This window comes from Pavona decussata, unplaced genomic scaffold (assembly GCF_977016875.1).
Source record: "Pavona decussata unplaced genomic scaffold, jaPavDecu1.1 SCAFFOLD_91, whole genome shotgun sequence".
NCBI classification, from domain to species: domain Eukaryota; kingdom Metazoa; phylum Cnidaria; class Anthozoa; order Scleractinia; family Agariciidae; genus Pavona; species Pavona decussata.
In genome coordinates, this window is record NW_028145508.1 from 425556 (window position 1) to 444137 (window position 18582).

At 39.2% G+C, this 18582-nt stretch overlaps 1 protein-coding gene across 1 annotated transcript; it reads left to right on the plus strand.

Annotated features, from left to right (window-relative positions):
* Window positions 1–711: 711 nt before the first annotated feature.
* Window positions 712–17621, plus strand: LOC146474058 (methylmalonyl-CoA mutase, mitochondrial-like). The gene is made up of 21 exons (XM_085117344.1): window positions 712–854; window positions 1814–1930; window positions 2773–2904; window positions 4365–4471; window positions 5186–5264; window positions 6608–6712; window positions 7539–7673; window positions 8114–8231; window positions 9034–9245; window positions 9916–10092; window positions 11065–11148; window positions 11707–11812; window positions 12185–12276; window positions 12531–12575; window positions 13428–13502; window positions 14045–14095; window positions 14216–14317; window positions 14828–14968; window positions 15464–15591; window positions 15763–15851; window positions 16714–17621. The coding sequence occupies exons 1-21, from the start codon at window positions 792–794 to the stop codon at window positions 16791–16793; spliced, it is 2238 nt and encodes a 745-aa protein (XP_084973470.1). The 5' UTR covers window positions 712–791; the 3' UTR covers window positions 16794–17621.
* The last annotated feature ends 961 nt before the right edge of the window (window positions 17622–18582 follow it).

The window sequence follows — 18582 nt, forward strand, 5'->3', positions numbered from 1 at the left end:
AATATTTTGGAGAGTTTTATAAACTCAATTTCAAGGCAGAAGCCCTCTTTCCTTTTGAGAACACTGAGGCGGAAGATCAGCTCCCAACCAGCTGAATCTACGAATCAACCGTAATGTGTAGTTTGACTTGTAAACTACCTGCAAAGCAAAACCACGATTAGAAACCGAGTCCTCAGCGATACAAGAGTTCCTAAATTTTTAGTCTTATTTCGTCTTGCCTCTGACCATTTCTCTCCTGCAAGGTTATTCCGTCCCGGGGGTGGGGAACTCCCCATATAAAAGTGACGGGGGGTGATCGTCGTACCTTTTAGGGATTAAAAGTCATGGTTTGGTACCCCTTAGGGTGCTAAAATCTCAAATGACTTCAGTCAGAGGTATGGTGGTACCTTTTAGGGTATTGAGCCTAAAAATACAACATAAATATCAACAATATGAGAGGAAACGGCGTGACCCATGACCGTTTGCGAAGATTTGGTACCCGGTTAGGGGTAAAAAATTGTTTGGACCACGCCCACAAAACAGAATTCTAGTACCTTTTAAGGGTGCTTTGCAAAATTTCCGACGATCTGCCCCGTCACTTTCATATGGGAGTTCCCCTCACCTTCCCCGCCCCCGGGTATTCCGTACGTTTGACGCGTTTTCCCGTTTGCGAGTGACCATGGTGCGTGACAAGGTCAGCAGTCTCTTTCACTTGCCTCTCGGTACGTCATGCAAGCATCACATCACCGGCGAAGGAAAACCTGATGGAACTGTATATCTTTATTTGAAGAATTTTTTTGGCTTTTTTGAATATGCTGAGCTGTGCCAGATTAAAAAGCAAAGCCCTCTTTAGTCCACTGTCAGCAGCATACCAGGTATGGGTTATTTTATCAATTCTTCTCACAAGAAACCCAGTTATTTTATAGACGTGAATGTCGACACGATTAATTTTTCTATCGACTCGCACGTACTGCAAGTAAGCTTACTATCATTTTTCTTCACTGTATGAGTTAGGCAAATTATTCCTCACTTAATAGGTCTTCTCGTCTGCTACAATCTTATAACTCGGTTTGACTAAATACTTTATACTTCGTCGTTTTCTCTGAATCTGTTTAAAACATGGCGTTACTCTTTTGGATGCCAAGAACCAGTCATACACGAACCAGCTCATTGTTTGGGACTACCAACCTATCACCCTTCCCCTTCCAACAATCCCAGGACAGTGGATGACGTGCATTTATTGTAATCATTGCAGCTGAAGTCTTCACTGAGCTATGGAGACATTTGTGGAATATTCTTGGTGACCGTGTACAAAGAACTTCGGACTCAAATGCGGGGAGTGGGGGGGTAGGGGGGGGGGGAAGTGTATTTTACCTCGCCAAAAAAAGTTCTAAACGCTGTTGCTTCAAGTGAAAGAATGAGAAACAGATTGATCATTCATGTCCAGTCATATGGACAACAAGCCATGCAAATCACTGAAATCATTATTAAATTTTCCTTAAGACACTAATCTGAGATAGAAGTAATTGTGCAGTTCCAAAAAAAATCCATACACACCCCTTGGAAGGTCATTGGAAATTTCCAGGGGGAGGGAGGTCTTAGGAGTCAAAATTTTAGAAGCAAAGTATGAGGTAAAATTGGAATTTCCTAGGGAAAGTATGGATATTATCTAAAAATGCACAATTTAAGCTTAAAGTTTTGTTGTCAATTTGGTCTCCAGTAAAGCCCATTACAATAAGGAAAATCAGGTTTAATATGTGATTTGAATCAATCTATGACATGAGTATCCAAACACTTTTATAAATGGCTAAATCTGTTGCTGCTGTCTCTCAAGGTTGCAGGGAGGAGATTTCTTCAGCAAGAGCCACTGCATTCAGAATGGACGGAACTAGCAAAGAAACAACTAAAAGGTGCTGACCCAGAGAAGAAACTAACATGGCATACACCTGAGGTAAGATGTCTAAACATGGCAGACTATTGTCAGTAATCTTTTGAATATTAGAGCAGCTACATTTAGTTCTAAGGGAGAGTTCATTTAACAAAGAAAATCATTAAAATAAAATTGACTTGTATATTTTAAAAAACCTATTAAGATATAACTACAGTAGTATGAGTGCTGCACAAACAAAAAAATCAGTCTACAAGAGTGCAACACTAATAAATTTCTGTTATTAATTTACTAACTGACTCTTTCTCGATCAAGCTGCAAATTGTATGCTTTTGTTTTTGTTTTGTTTTTTTTTTGGCTCATACATGTAGTCATTATTAAACTATCAGTAATTATTGCCCATGGCCAATTGTAGAGTGAAGTGCATATGAGTGAATATTTATCGACCTGTATTTATTTATTTATAAAGTACCTGTAAAGTACCTGGAAATTGCACCATCTTGATCAATCTCCTGTATGATTTGTGCCACATAAGCCCCTGGCTTCGGCACTTTAATATCAATTTATTACTTATTGCTGTACACTCTCTCATATTATTATTGTGAATAAAGAGCATTGTTATTATAAGTGTGTGGTCCAAACCCTATGTCAGATATTGCAATTTTGTCTCTTATTTGGTGGAAGAGCAACCACTCCTTGCACCATAACCGCAAGCCAAATGTTTTCCTGTTCAGCCCTCACATGCAACCAGGAAGTATCTAGACACTATTATTACTAACAATAAATAAATGAAAGCTTCTCACTCTGAAGAGGCAATTGTATGACATGCAGCACTGTAATTTAATTGTCAGTTTAAATTAGAAAAAATTAGTTGTTTTAATTTTATTCTGACTTGTGTAATTTAGGGTATTGATATCAAGCCTGTGTACACCAAGGCAGACACGCAACATGCCGAGGAAGAGATTCCTGGAAAGTTTCCATTTACAAGGGGCCCATATGCAACCATGTACACCAATCGTCCATGGACTATAAGACAGGTTTGCCTAACACTTCTTTTGTTGGTGACTCATATGCATTGTCAGATGAAATTTTCTTAATGCTTGTGATTATTCCACTGTAAAGTTGCAAAACCGTTTAACCAGGGGTTAGAAAAAAATTGAAATCCACATAGCCGGCATGAAATGTTGAACCACTGAAGGGAGTCCTCTTGGTGAGTTGACTTATCGTATAGTAATAGAGGGGTTTTCAATTAAGTACTGGAAGTAATTTCGTGTTTGCTTTGGTTCTGCTTTTCTGTGATTGGTTAGCAAAACTCTGGCCATGTTTACTTTCTCAGCCACTGAGAAACGAGACCAATTTAACCAATCATGACCTGCTTATACAACTTTTTTCAGTGCCACTTACATGTATTTGCTTCCAATTCTGATTGTTTCATGGCGCATTTTGTATCTGATGTGATTGGTTAGAGTAATATTACTTTGGTTTTGGTTTTACAACACTCAAATGAAAACCACTCTAAGGACAGTCCATTTTTGTCTGTGATTGGCTTTTATATTACTGTGGACTCTCATAAATGATCGGCCAGGAAACCCTTTTAGCGTACACACGCATTTTTATTTGATTACTAAATAAATGTTTAGTGTACAGATTGATTATCATGTAGATATTAATAGTTCTTTTTCCTTAATCCTATCTAGACTGGGGATGCAGGGGGGGGGGGGGGGGCGGGAACGTGGCGACTTTGAACCTGAATAACTGTTTATTAATATTTGAAGGAAGAGCCTGAGAACTTCAGGACTATTTTTGATGTCACCGGTTAAGTACAGTAAGTGTTAAGACTTTGATGTTGCCATATCAACCACAGGCCATTTTTTTCAGAAAATGGAAAATCCTCTTTTAAAACGAAGTAAAAGTGCTTTTCTTTCTGTAACTGTTATGTTTTTGGCCCATATTAGTGTTCCTTAATTGGTTCCAATTACTTTTCTTTCAATTTCGGCGCCTCCTGAAGTTTTGGGGAAATCCAGAAATCCAAGATGGCGACCATTAGACAACAATAATGTTATTACAATGTAATATGTTGTCATCACTTCTCATTGCAGACCTCAAAGGAAACATCTTTGGACTTACTATCTCCTCCTCATCTCTTTGTCATAGCTTTTATACTTGCGAAGTTTTGAAGGCGGGAGACTCCCAGCCCCAGTCTAGATAGGATTAAGGCTAAAATTTCATAATTTAGCCCACGACTTTGTTGTTGCTTCCACTTAATAAATTAACTAAGATTAGCAAAAAAAGTCATAGCCTTACTCTTTAAATTTAAGCCTCAAGTTAAAAAAATGGAAAAACTTTTTCTTGTCAGATATTAATATGAGTCTGTTGCCAAATTTGAGCCTATTTGGAGCAATCTGGATTTCATAGCCAAATTCCCATTTAGCATAGTTTATGAACGATCCCTTCAAATATTTTTAAAAGTTTGCAAAATAATGTTTCTCTTGTTTAGTATGCAGGTTTTAGTACTGTTGAAGAAAGCAACAAGTTTTACCGTGACAACATCAAGGCTGGTCAACAGGGTCTCAGTGTCGCATTTGATTTGCCAACACATAGAGGGTAAGAGCACATAATTTCAGGTGAACCACTATAAGAAATTCTGTACAAAATGTCTTCAAAGCTTGGTGATTACTTATGGATGCTGTGCTGATCAGTACATTGCAAGAGGTCAGACGCCAAACTATAGTGGGTCTGAAATGGTGTTCACAGTCACTGTGGTTAGTCAAAAAAATAATTTTGATTTCATTCCATTTTACTGTGATATCATGTTATTTTTATTTGGATTTCACTTGTATTTTAATTTAAAAATAAAAATAATTTGGATAAATTTATGGAAAAAAATTATTAATCAAAATGAAATTAATAACAAACTCAGGTTAAACCTTAAAATCTTGATTTTTCAAATGACAGTTCTCAGCCACCATAGTGCTGTTTTAAGAAGTGTACCATTACAAAGGTCAATGACCAGTATGAAATCTCCTGCGAGATCCAACAATATTCTTTAAGACTTGATGAAATCCTACAAAATCTTGTAAGATAGTGAGGCTGATACAGTGTAGCTAGGATCCTATTGGATTCTTGCCAATTAAGGATACTGGAATCCTATAATGCTCTATACTACAGGATCCTATTTGATTGTAGATACAGGATTTCTACCAGGAGTTACCAAGGTTCAGATACAAATGTATAAATGGTACAAGTGCATTCTTTTTTTGTGGTGACAGATTATAGTGCATGCAATTTAAAGTTTTTATTTGAAAATGTTTCTGTCAGGTATGATTCAGACAACCCCAGAGTTCATGGTGATGTTGGAATGGCTGGGGTGGCAGTAGATTCTGTGGAGGATATGAAGGTAAAATATGTTAGAAGATTGCACAATTCCAGATAAGAAGCGAGCCTTGCACTTTCACTCTATTCAGGGAACAAATTAACAGCAAAAGGGGGTTTTCTTTAATTTTTTCTTTTTTTTTTTTCTTTGAGGGATAAGGTAGATCACAGGCAGCCCAAGCTCAAGCTGTGAGCGGTGATCATCTTGCGTAATAGCGGTCACGGCACAAATATAAGAGTTTGTATGGGAATATTTACGATCGGGTTTAGGAGGTACAAATATTGGAAGTTCTTAATAAAAATAACATACCTTGCTTCTAAGGTGTATTGCCTATTGTCTGTTTGTTATTTTGTGCTGATTTGAGGCCATTTTAGCGAGTTATCACTTCCTAGGTTTCCCACTCCTAAGAGAAAGGCAAGGCCTCACAGTCCATTTCGGAACACCACTTCCGAGAAGCAAAAAATCCCAGCTCAAAATAATTGAGCAGCCACAATTCCAATGTAGAATCCCAGCACAAATGTCACAGTTTCATTTCAGTTAAATAGCAATGTAATCCAGGCCCTGCACCCGACGCCAAGCGGCAGTTTAGTTTCAATAATCCCAGATCTCAACAGTGTAAAGGCCCGTGTATACATTCACCATGACACACGACCATTGAAAACTCAATTTTTGTTTTGAACCCCAGGTGTCCTCGGGTCAAATCGAGAGGCACAAATTTGAATCAATTGAATGAGCGATCGAGACAATATCCTCCTGTCGATTTGACCCGAGGGCACCCAGGGTCAAAAACAAAAATTGAGTTTTCAACGGCCACCTGTGGGTAGATAGTCTTCTTTGGCAGAGGTCTCCACCAGGCCTTCAGTGCAAAGAAAAACAGCAATAAAGTTGAACTTGAAATTAAGATCACAAGTTAATGGAAATGTTATGCCTTCTACCCTGCCAACTTCATCCCCCAGACTCCCCACCCCCTTGCCTGTAGACTCTTAATCTTACACTGGGAGAGAAATCCTGGATATTTTTGGATAACAACAGTGTATTTAAACGGTAGACGTTTTCAAAAGCCGAGAAGGTAATTTTTCTTCTCACCAATGCCTATGAGGTTTCCTTAAGCCAGGCACTACCACTGTCTTATGATGTTTTATACCACAGACCAATGATTATGTGCCAGGACATCAAACAATTTAGAAAACACTCTGAAGATCTTCAGCGTAACCAACATAAAATGCAACCTGGGTGTTAGCTTGGTCTTAGCTGTTTTGGGATTCCTCTATGAAAAGGGTGATGGGAGTAACATTGTTTTGTTGGGTAGAGCTACACACAAATGTGTTGTAGAGCTTTAACAGTAAATTAAAGTATCTGTTTTTCAGATGCTATTTGATGGCATACCTTTGGATAAGATGTCAGTGTCCATGACAATGAATGGAGCTGTTTTGCCAGTCCTAGCCATGTACATTGCAGCTGCAGAAGAACAGGTAAGGTGTGACTACCATGTTTGGATAGAGACTATCAGTACTGCCTATAGGCTGTGCACAGATAGAGCCCTACCACAGATAGAACACACTCCCAAAGACAAAAAGGTTGGAAATCTAAACCTCTAGAATTTATTATGAGTGGCTACAAGGAAATTGGTGCATTGCCGGATTTCATATCAAGGAGGACTGGGTACGAGTCTGTGTATTATGGGGTATGGGACATAACACTCTCACAGCACACCGAGCTTTACAAAGTCCTCAAGTTTGGTGGGATTTGGGCCAATATTGAACGAGATACAGCCATTCAAAAACTATAAAAAATTTACTAAGAAATGTATGGATAGCCGGACATGACAGACAATTTGTCCGGTGTCGGGCGTCCATATGTATTTCATAGTAAAATTTGGAGTTTTTGAATGGCTGTATCTCGTCTAATTTTGGCTTGATTAACACCAAACTTGAGGATGTAAAGTTCGGTGTGCTCTTTCTGGCTATGTGGGTGTTGTGTCTCATATCCCATAATACACGGACTCATACCCAGTCCCCCACGATATGAAATCCGGCAATCGTGGGCCACCTGGCAGCTACAGTTTATTTCCAAGCCAGTTCAAGTAGAGGCTGACACCATATTTTCCAATCAATGTGTTTCACGGCATGTGATAATCTCTAAATAACCCATACACCTTGGTAATGGTTAAAATTCTCACGTGCAGTGATATTTAAAAGTTTTAGATCCTGTAAAAGCCCCATAATACTTACTTATCCTTTTTGTGCCCCGGAGGACACTTGAGACTAATAAAGTTAAATTTATTTAATGCACTTACAGGGAGTAAAACAGGAGCAGCTGTCAGGGACAATTCAGAATGACATCCTGAAGGAATTCATGGTTCGCAACACATACATCTTTCCTCCAGAGCCTTCCATGAAGCTCATCGGTGATATCTTCTCCTACACTTCACAGGTATTTGTTTATTTTATAAATCTTTGGTTTGGGGGAATCTAATAAGATCTTTATGAGATCTAGCAGGATCCTAACGTAGGGTTAAACCTCCGGCCTGGGGGTGGGGGTTATTCCTACTGGCCAATTCTGAGTTGCTCTGAACCTCACCAAGGATTCATGCAAAGCTGTTCATATGAAAAATTGATTTTGCTTGCATATGAATGAAAACTAATTTTTCATGATTAAAAATATACACCAAAAATAAGTCTTGCTTTCATAATGAGGTTCGAAGCAACTCAAAAATGGGATATTTATAAAGTAAATAAATAAATATTATGCTGATTTCTTGGAAAAGAACCACAACATGCAAGCCTGAACATTCAAGGTTATTGAAAATTAATTACCTGATTATTATTGCTTTATAAAATTATTGTTGTACTTTCTTGGATGCTTGTTTTCAGAATATGCCCAAGTACAATAGCATTTCAATCTCTGGTTACCACATGCAAGAGGCAGGTGCTGACGCAGTGTTAGAAATGGCTTTCACTTTAGCTGATGGCCTGGAGTACTGCAGAACAGGTGAGAAATTCAAACCAAAGAAAATGAAGACTTTGAAAACTTCAAACCATAGAATATGAAGTTGTGTATGCTGAGAGCTCATGCACTCACAGACATCGGGCTGCAAGCTGGTAAAATTAAAGGCTGTATTGCAATTGCCTGTGTTGAATAGGCAGGCAATTTTACAATGTAAAAATTAAAGACTCTGGTCGTAGCAGTAACAGCAATGTTAAAAGTTGGCATCAAGGGGCCGGGAGCATAAAGACCTTATGTTGACTTTTACTAGGTTGACGTTTGTTTTTGTTTTTCTGAATAATCTGCCATTATGGACCATGTACTAAACATAAGTCAAGAGCATTCTAAAAAAAACAAAAACAAACAAACAAAAAATGAAAATTCAATGTTGAAGAGTTTTTCTTTTTTTTTTTTTTCTTTTAATATTTACTTTGCCATCGGGCTTTTGAATTTCTGGCATATGTGGCCATGACCGCTGATTTGAGAAATCTAGCCCCATTTTTACCCTGGAGATTGGTCGTAAAATCAATCTAAAATTCAACATGACCCTTTTCTGCACCAAGCCAGTTAATCATAATCAATCCGACAACTTTTTTTTTTATTAATGGAAAACCTTGGACTGGAGTAATGGAACTTGCAAAATTACCATTTTTTAAAAAATAAGTCATTTTCAATGAAAATCTCAACTTTTACATTTATCTCAAAGTCAAAGACCTACTGGTCGGCCAGTGAAAATTCATCAAAGTTTGAAAATAAATTATTCACCGTTCTCATATCCTAAGATTTGTCTCCTTCTCATTTGCTTCAGGTCTTAAAGCTGGTCTGAACATTGACAACTTTGCTCCACGACTGTCATTCTTCTGGGGGATTGGGATGAATTTTTACATGGAAATAGCAAAGATGAGAGCCGCACGCAGACTGTGGGCAGAGCAGATTGAAAAGAACTTCAAACCAAAGAATATGAAGTCGTGCATGCTGAGAACTCACTCACAGACATCGGGCTGGTCCCTCACTGAACAGGTAAACCATAGTTAGTAGATTCCCCTAGCTACTAATTATAGGTAAGCATAGTAACAAATAGCAATTTAATCTCAGTTGTTTACAGGTTAACGAAATGTGATGCTTTCTGTACTGTCTTTGATACTTCTTTTGTAACCAAACAGTCAACAATAAATATAATGACTATATCTTCTTAGATGTTTTGGTAACTTCTTAGATGTTTTGGTTTTGTGCTGTCTTTTGAACAGTTTACAACCTTGTTCCCAGGGATCTTGTCTGCTCCCTGGGACGTGAAGAGGAGAGGCCCTGGGAGAGCATCTGGTAAAATTATACAGCTGCAATTCTACCAAACAAAACATATTATTATTAACCAACTTAACCTTTTGAGACCTGTAGTGGTTGGCATTTTCATGTAAATGAAGTTTTCTGATTGTGTTGAGGCATTTTCATGACTTAGCCATTTTGCATTTTTGTTCAAATCACCAAAAAGCGTTGATGCTACAAACATTTCCTCAGAAATGACAAATATGGTGCCCTGTAGATTGTTTCCCAAACTCCAAACTTTTTGCCGTAAATACATGTAACACAAGATTGTGATAAAACAGTCATTATTTTACATATTTATGTGCTGCCCTGGGAAGCTAGCTTAAAAACATGTTTGACTCTGTTTAGTATGTCTTTTTCTTTGAAGGATCCATACAACAACATCATCCGTACTACAGTCGAGGCAATGGCGGCAGTGTTTGGTGGAACACAGTCCCTTCACACCAACTCATTTGACGAGGCGTTAGCACTTCCTACACGATTCAGTGCAAGGATTGCTCGTAACACACAGATCATACTGCAAGAGGAGTCAGGAATTCCTAATGTAAGTATTAAGTTGAACATCGGTTTTCAGTTGAGTGTCGGAAGTAATTTCGCGTTTGCTTTGGTTTTGCATTACTACGCTCTGTGATTGGTTAACAAACTCGCGCCACTTTCTAAACCAATGGGATTCCAAATCAAACCCAATCGTGTTTTTGCCGCACGCGTTTTTCCCGCGCTTGGCGTCAGTTGCATGTATTTGCTTCGAATTCTGATTGGCTCGTTGTGTTGTTTACATCCGTTTCGATTGGCCAGAGTAATTACTTTGGTTTTGGTTTTACGACACTCAATTGGAAACCGCTTTAAAATACCTAAAGGCCATTCCCGAGTTGCTTTGAACCCCATTATGAAAGTGGAGCCAAGTGCAAAGTTTTTATCATGAAAATTAGTTTTCATTCACATGCAAACAAAACTTATTTCCATATATGAAAAGCCTTGCTCTTAGCCTTCCTTTGACGCTTCACTGGAGAATTTTGTAGTACGCCAAAGCAATGCCCCAAGTAGATTTTTTTATTTGTCTGCTTGGCATTTGTTTTAGCTTGATCTCTTTGCCTGCTGTTTAAGATATAAGGAAATCTACCTTAGCATTCCTATACTAAAAGGTTGAATGTTTGTTTGTAACCGAACATTTTCGTGTTGTATTACTTATTGACATTGTTATACATCCAACAGTAGATCTGTTTGCCGCCAAAAGCCCACGAGCGTGTAATATTTGCGAAAACTGTGACGTCAGAGGGTAACGGTGAACTGTTACCCGTGAATGTTGGGTGGATGTTTGATCTTTTTCCCTCGACGATTATTCGAGGGAAACATTGAGATTTGAGGGAAACAAAATTAAATGTTTCCCTCGAAACTAATCATTAATTTTTTAAATGTTTGAACACGAAGGCAGGGCTTTAATGGAAATATATTAGAAAAACAATTTTCACTGCATGGTTTGTACCATACGTTACTAACATGAGATTGATTTTCTCAGGTTGCGGATCCTTGGGGCGGTTCGTTCATGATGGAAAGTCTCACAAATGAGATTTACGAAAAGGGACTCAAGGTTATCAATGAGGTAGGACGCAAAGTTCATTATACAAGGCAAAGTTCACAAAGAACGCGAAGAACACTAACACTGAAGGAAGAGAAGAGTGAACCAAGCTGCTAGCAAAATCGTTTACTCAGTAGCAACCACGAGAAACGTTGTTTAACCATTGAAAAGCGCGGCTTTCACTGTTGCGTTTAACCTGCGTTTCAGACCTTTCCAAGCAGAAGAGGGAGGAGGGGTGGGGAAGAGAAGGATTTCCCATTCCCTTGCCCCTTCCCCCTCCCCCCAACCCCAAAATGTATGATACTCAGGTTATGTCATGTCTAAGTGATATTATTTGCATGGACAACGTAAAGCTGTAAGACAACAGGTGTTCACTGGGTGAGCCAGCTTTTAGGAGACACAATACAAGGGAAGGTTCACATATAGGAGATACAGCAAAAAGCTGTATCCAAACCTAATACCAAAGAAATGAAAGAGTCATTATCACGTATCAGATAAACTAAGCTCCAACCATTATCAGTTGTTCATATTGTGGAACTGCTGGCTAGCAGCACTTTATACGTTTGTTTGAATGTTTTGCAGGTGGAAGAGCTGGGAGGAATGGCTAAGGCAGTTGCTGCTGGAATGCCAAAACTACGAATAGAGGAATGTGCAGCCAAACGACAGGCCAGGATTGATTCTGGCTCAGGTAAAGCAGATTAACGTGAAATGAGTTAAAATGTTTAATCCCTCTTGTAAGGTCCTGTTCAGACCAGGTGCCCGTGCCAGAGCCCCGTGCACGGTTACTGAAAAGGACACTGTTCAGACTCCTTGGTGTCTAAGGAGCAATCGTGTTCTCGTTCGTCGATTTAGCACCCACCATTTTGTCACTGTATCGCACGAAGGCATAAGGAAAAAGCGCGAGAACTGACAATATCCTGTCCAGGCCTAAGTCAAACAGTAGAGGGCAAAGAATCAGTAGTGTCTAAAATTTACAAATTAATACACATCTTGGCGTTGTAAAAGAGAATTGCGGTGATTTTGTCTGTTTGGTTGTTTGTCTTTTTTCTTAAATTCTTAGAAACTATTGTTGGTGTTAACAAGTATCGCCTGGAAAAAGAAGAAGCCATTGATGTGCTTGTTGTGGATAACACCAAAGTGCGAGAACAACAGGTTGGCATAAAGATTCCATTATCATTAGTAGTTATGTTGGGTGGATATAGTCCGTAGCCAATCAGAGAGCCGGATATCACCCAAGTGATCAAAATAGACCAATCAGAAGGCCGGATTTTTGCACCATTCCAGCGCTATTTTCTATAAACTCCTTCAAAGATGCCGTTTGAGGAGAACTTTTATTTTAACTTAAAATTTTTTTAACTAATGTTTTACAAACTTTAAGATTGCTTTTATTGCCTATTGTATCCCAGCTGGAGAAGCTGAAGCGAATCAAGGAGACAAGAAATCCTGACGAGGTGAGGTCAATTCACATTATCTATCTATCGCAGAGTTCAGTTGCAATTATTTTTCTAAAAGCCGTCACCAGCACTGGGATCATCAACGTTTTCATTAAGTGGAAATATAATGGTTATTGTTGTTTGTTTTGGTGAAACTGTTGTGCTGCGTTGGTGGAAGGAGTGAAAACGAATGATGTTTTTATCAATTGAATAGGCCATTTTACAGTTGTGTGTTTAGTGACCTGGCCTAGGATTGGAAGCGAGGCTGGGGGTGTCCTTGTTTTGATACAAACCTCACTGCTTTTCATATGTAGATCATTCTCTCTAGGGATTAACTTCTGTAAGGCTGTATTTCTCAACTAACTTACTTAATATGTGTGTGCGTGTGTGTGTGTACGTGTGCGCGGTCAAAGTTAATTATCATAAGTCCATATTGTAATTCTAATATAAGATAGCTATTTTTTAAAAGTGAGGAAGCCTGACTTTATAAGCCTCGTGGTTTCTTTCAGGTTTTCTCGCCATTTGTTTTCTTTCGTCAATTTTCATCATTTTTTTTTTCCATCTGTAATTGTTGTATGTGGCAAAATAAATATTGTATTGTATGTATTGTATTAGTGCATTTACATATGAAAAACAGTGAGGTTTGTATCAAAACAAGGTCACCCCCAGCCTCGCTTCCAATCCTAGGCCAGGTCACTAAACACACAACTGTAAAATGGCCTATTGAGGTAATTTGGCCACCGTAAACTTAACTTCAGCTTTTTTTTTTCTGCCATACCCAAATTACGTGCAACATGAGAGAAATCATGAAAGACAGAAAGGAAGTTACTATAAATAAAGAAACTAAAAAACAAATAAATTTCTTTCCAGGTGAAAAGTGCCATGGATGCCATTTCAGAGTGCTGTAAAACAGGAGAAGGCAATCTGCTGGATCTTTCTATCAAGGTACAAAGTTAAATAGTAAAGAACTCTGAGAGTTTCTTTTCTTGTTTGCATTTTTCCTTGTACCACATTTTCTACAAATAGGTTCCTTCCTTGAAATCTAAAACGCACTCACTCTGTCATGTATGCTACAAGGTACTCACCATTACCATCGTCATCATCATCGTCGTCGCCGTCTCCTTCTCCTCGACTAGGAAATAAACAATGAGCAGCAAGAGGAAGCTTGACGCGTTCTCTTCATTTTAGACCAATATTTATCATGATTCATGTGCAAACAATCAGATTATTTGCCTCGATTTCTATGCGCGCGTCATAGTTGATTCAGGTTGCCCTCATCAACTGTCACGTGATAGACCTGATCGCGAGTTTATGATCTACTTGGAAAGTAGAGTAGATACGATCTTCTCAGTTGGTGATAATCATGTTCATCTGCACTTTTGAAAACTAGAGTGTACCACTGCCCTTTGCGGCATCTTCATGCGCTACCTCCTCATTGACGCCTAGGCTTGAATGACTTACCCGACACTTCCTAACCTTTTTTTCAGGCAGCTAGAGTTCGTTGCACAGTTGGTGAAATTACGGAGGCAATGGAAAGGGTACGTGCCCCAGAGGATAGTGTTTATTCTCCACTTTTTAACTTTCTCGGTCTTGCTCAAAATATAATCCTTTCGAGGAATTGAAGCTGATTTTTATTCGTTTATTCGTGCGCACTACAGGTTGTTGGAAGGCATGTAGCCAGCGATCGCATGGTCAGCGGTGCGTACAAAACAGAGTTTGGCGAATCAGATGAGATAAGTCAGTGCATGAAAAAAGTTGAGGTGAGGAACAGACATTTTTGAGTTGCTTTGAACCTCGTTATGAAAGCGAGGCTAAGTGTAGTTATTATTATGAAAATTAGGTTAGGCAAGGTTAGCATGTTCGGTCATTTTCATGTGAAAACCTCAATTTTCATAAGGATTCGCCTGCAGAAACAGCCGACTCTCATCGCTCACACCGTTACGGGCGTTTGCGAGGGAGAGAGCTACATAAGAATAGGCTTTCTGCCCACTTCAAAACAATCGAAAATGTTCTGAAAATTAAGATTTCGGCTTCCCATATTTACACTTAAGCGATAAAATGGAAATAATCGAAAACGTAGTTTTTAAATGTGATGAAGTTGCATCTGATCATAAATTAGTATGTCCAGTCGTTTTCAATCATAAGATTCCAATGTGGACGAAAAAAAACGTTTTGAAAACGGGTTGTAATGAATGAAACGATCAAAAACGCGCATGTGTGAAGGGGTCTACAGTGTGTATCTCACATTTGTATCACTGTTTTGTACCCAGGCTTTTGTGGGGCAGGAAGGCCGTCGTCCGCGGATCCTGGTAGCTAAAATGGGTCAGGATGGACACGATAGAGGGGCCAAGGTCATCGCCACTGGATTCGCTGATCTCGGGTTTGATGTCGACATTGGTCCTCTTTTCCAGGTTGGTGATAAACTTCTTATTTCTCCTTGCAATTGTTATATGTTTCCAAGCACAAAGGTAGGGAGAATAGCAAGGTCACATTGAACTGATTTAGAGTCCAGCAGAGTATTTCTCTCTCTCACACACACTTTCTTTAACTTTGAAAAGTGCACCTTTGCTGTCTCCGCGAGCGAGCGTCATGAAAGACCTTAAGCACTGACAGTGATCAGCATCAAATTTCTCCTTGTAATATCAATGCTTATTCAACCCCTGAGGTCATGAGAATTAGGGATATGATCACCCAAGGTGAATTTTCTTGATAGTTAATAACTTCTCCCCAGTACTTTTATAAGAAAAGTATGGGGACAAGATAGGAGAATTTGTTTTTTAATATTAGGGTTAAAGGGTTAACCCCGAGGTGCTTCTTTTCCCAGTAAGAGTTTCATGACAAGCTTGAAAAGTTTTCTTTTTCTTTTTCTAAGGCTTCACCACGTATATGTTCCTTTTTTTCTCCAGACCCCCAAGGAAGTGGCGCAGCAGGCAGTGGACGCAGACGTGCACGTGGTGGGAATTAGTTCCCAGGCCGCTGGACACAAGACGCTAATACCTGAACTGATAGCACAGATGAAGGAAATGGGAAGAGGGTAAGGTTACATCCGGGTATCTGATAGTTTGACTTTAAAGAGACACCCTCTTCTCAGGTTTATAAAATAGTGTTGGCTCTGTACGACAGCTTGCCTCGCCTGTGGAGTCCCTTAAATATTTTTTTCCGTATACTAACTTTATTTTACTAAATTCTCCTTTTTTGTTTGTAGTGACATTGTCGTTGTCTGTGGCGGTGTAATTCCTCCTCAAGATTATGATTTTCTCTATGAATCTGGAGTCCATGCGATCTTTGGACCAGGTGAGAGCGCGCTCCAACCCTACAGAGAAATTATTACGGAGTGATTTGGGGAATAATTGGAATTAAATTGTTAGAAATGAATTGGAATCGGAATCGTAAGGAGCTTTCGTTTTAGTTGGGATCAAAAAACGTAGTCGGATTTGCAATCGTAAGCTTGACGGAATCGGAATCGCAAGGATCAGAACGTTTCCTTTTTTCTTCCGATTCCGATTCTGATTCCGTCGCTTGCGATCAAGGTTGAACTGGGTTGGTCGGAATCGTAAGCGCAAGCAGAAGAGTCAACCAATCACATAGCTCATTCCCAATCCCTTTACCCGAGATTTAGAACGGAAGACATGGCGGCCTTCCGCCATTTTGAATTTCGTAACACGAAAGCGAGGCTTCCGTTTCTGCTTCCATCGTATCGATTCACACTAGGTTAGAAGATTCTTCTGATTCCGTTTCCGTTTCCGTCGCTAGTGAGTGTGAACCAGGCCTTAGGGGTATAAAGCATGTGATTAAAAAAGGTAAAAAGGCTTAATTTCGAAGCAAATTCTCCCGACTAGTGCAATAAAAACAGCGGGGATAATAGGCATGTTGGTACTATATTGGGGCTTAAAACAACTATGGGTACGGGGAAGGTGTTCTCTTTTTGTCTGTCTATTCTCTGTTTCTCTTGTGGTTTTACTTATTTGTTTTCGTGGCTCCGTCCGACCTACCAGAGACGTAGTAAAAAAGCCACCAGTTTTCACAGTAAAGGCAGTGTTGGAGTTCAATTGTGCCATATTGTGTCGGTATAAAGCGCGTAGTGCTGTTACACGTGCAATTCTGTCAATGCAAACGAATTCAATTTGACGAAATGTTTCTTTGATTCCTAACTTAGGAACCCGTATCCCGGCTGCTGCGATGGATGTACTCGATGCTGTTCAGAACGGAGACTCCGGACAGAAAACTACTGCTTGAAATAGTTAACTAAAAGAACTCTAGAAAATGTGGGCAGGAAAAACATGTATGGTTTACCATGAAAATTGCGTCCCATGCAGTTAGCTTGCGGGATCCTCCAAGGGCAATTTTTTTTTTTTTTTTTTTTTACTCCCTCTTCAAGATGGCGGATACTTTCCATGACAGACTAGCTCTCCGATTAGGCTAATTTAGCTTAGGTAGCTTGCGGATAACCTTTATATTTGAGGTTAGGATATTAAGCCAAAAGATTCTAAAACCCGGGTTCGACTCTTCTTTGGGTTACAAAAAAAAATAGCGAAGTGTGATTTATAGTTTCCGTAATCTTGAAGTGGGCGTAAAAAAAGAGCATACAACAGGTAGCCAATAATGTTTATCATCATTGAAGGCTGTAGTGCATTTTTAAAGTGTTTGTTGAACAGTGATCTTGTGCGATTTTTTTTTAAGGCGGGAAGGGGGATTGTCTATCTGTCTGTCTGTCTGTCTGTCTATTTGTTTCAGTGTTTTTTCACCTTGAAATTGCTAATCTTACGTTGTAGGAGTCACATGCCGTTAATCTTATGATTATGTGGTTACTAAGTTATTCATGGGCTTTATGAAAGGCGTTTTAACTGTAAATACGAAATATGTAGAAAAAAAATACGATTCTTTTTAGCTCAAAGGACTCAAAAATGTTAGAAATTTTCCTGAAATGAAACCAATATTCAACTATGTTTCAGGTCGATGGATGAACATTTTTGCATTTTTGATCAGCTGTGGACTTGCTTCAAGTCAGACATGCCGTGTAATTGAAGGTTACTTAATGCAACAGAATAAATTATAAAGAGTTTGTTTTGTGTATTGAGCTCGTTACTGCTGTAAAACGCCTACCCTTCCTCGCAGACGCTCTTTTGGCTCGTCACGCAATCTTTCCTTCCCAAGAGGAAAGATTGCGTGACGAGCAAAGAGAGTGTCTGCAAGGGAGGTTATTAAGCGCCCTTTTCCATTCGTTTCCCCAGACGCCACTCTTTTAGTCCCCTTCTATCTGTCCTAAGTTTTTATAGCACAAGCTTCTTTGGGGCCGAACATTCAAACTTTAAAGCGGAAGTATCATGGGGTTTTTGACCTCTTTTGTTAAAAATTGAGAAATAAGACTTTCACTTTGCTACAAAATAATAGAACGAGAGGAGAGAAATCAACTCAAGTCTTGACAGGAACAACTCTGTTCTAACGCATTTGGAAACAAAAATACGAAAACTTGAAAAATATTAGCCTAACATTTTTCAAGTTTCAATCCATTCCGACCTACTCTTTCTCTGACCAGGGGCACTAATCGACAGTTTTATTGCACTGGGGTGATAATTTATAACAAAACTAGACAATTATTTTCTGTTTCTGTTGTCAGACAAACAGTTTTGGGTTTTGAAATGACAGCAAATTTTCGTGATACTTCCCCTTTAAGTGGAAGATAATGGTTAGATATTCTAACTGACAGGAGGTAAGCCACTGAGCTACTTCATTAAACAAGACGTAATGAGCTCCAAATAGTCCAATTTCGATACATTAAAATTCTTAGCTTAGCTACGAGGCTAAGGGAAATAAAACAAAACAAATTAATTCTTCATCTCTGAACCTCAATGTCATTTTCTGTCGTTCTATTCCCTCAAGCCTCGTAGCCAAGCTAGAATTTTACTGTATCCAAATTGGTCTATTGTCCCTCCAACCACGTGGACCAGTGGAAGCAAGCTAACCGCAAGGGAAACGCTAGCTACATTTTACGTGAGGACTGAGGGGAGAAGGGGACTTGCGCATG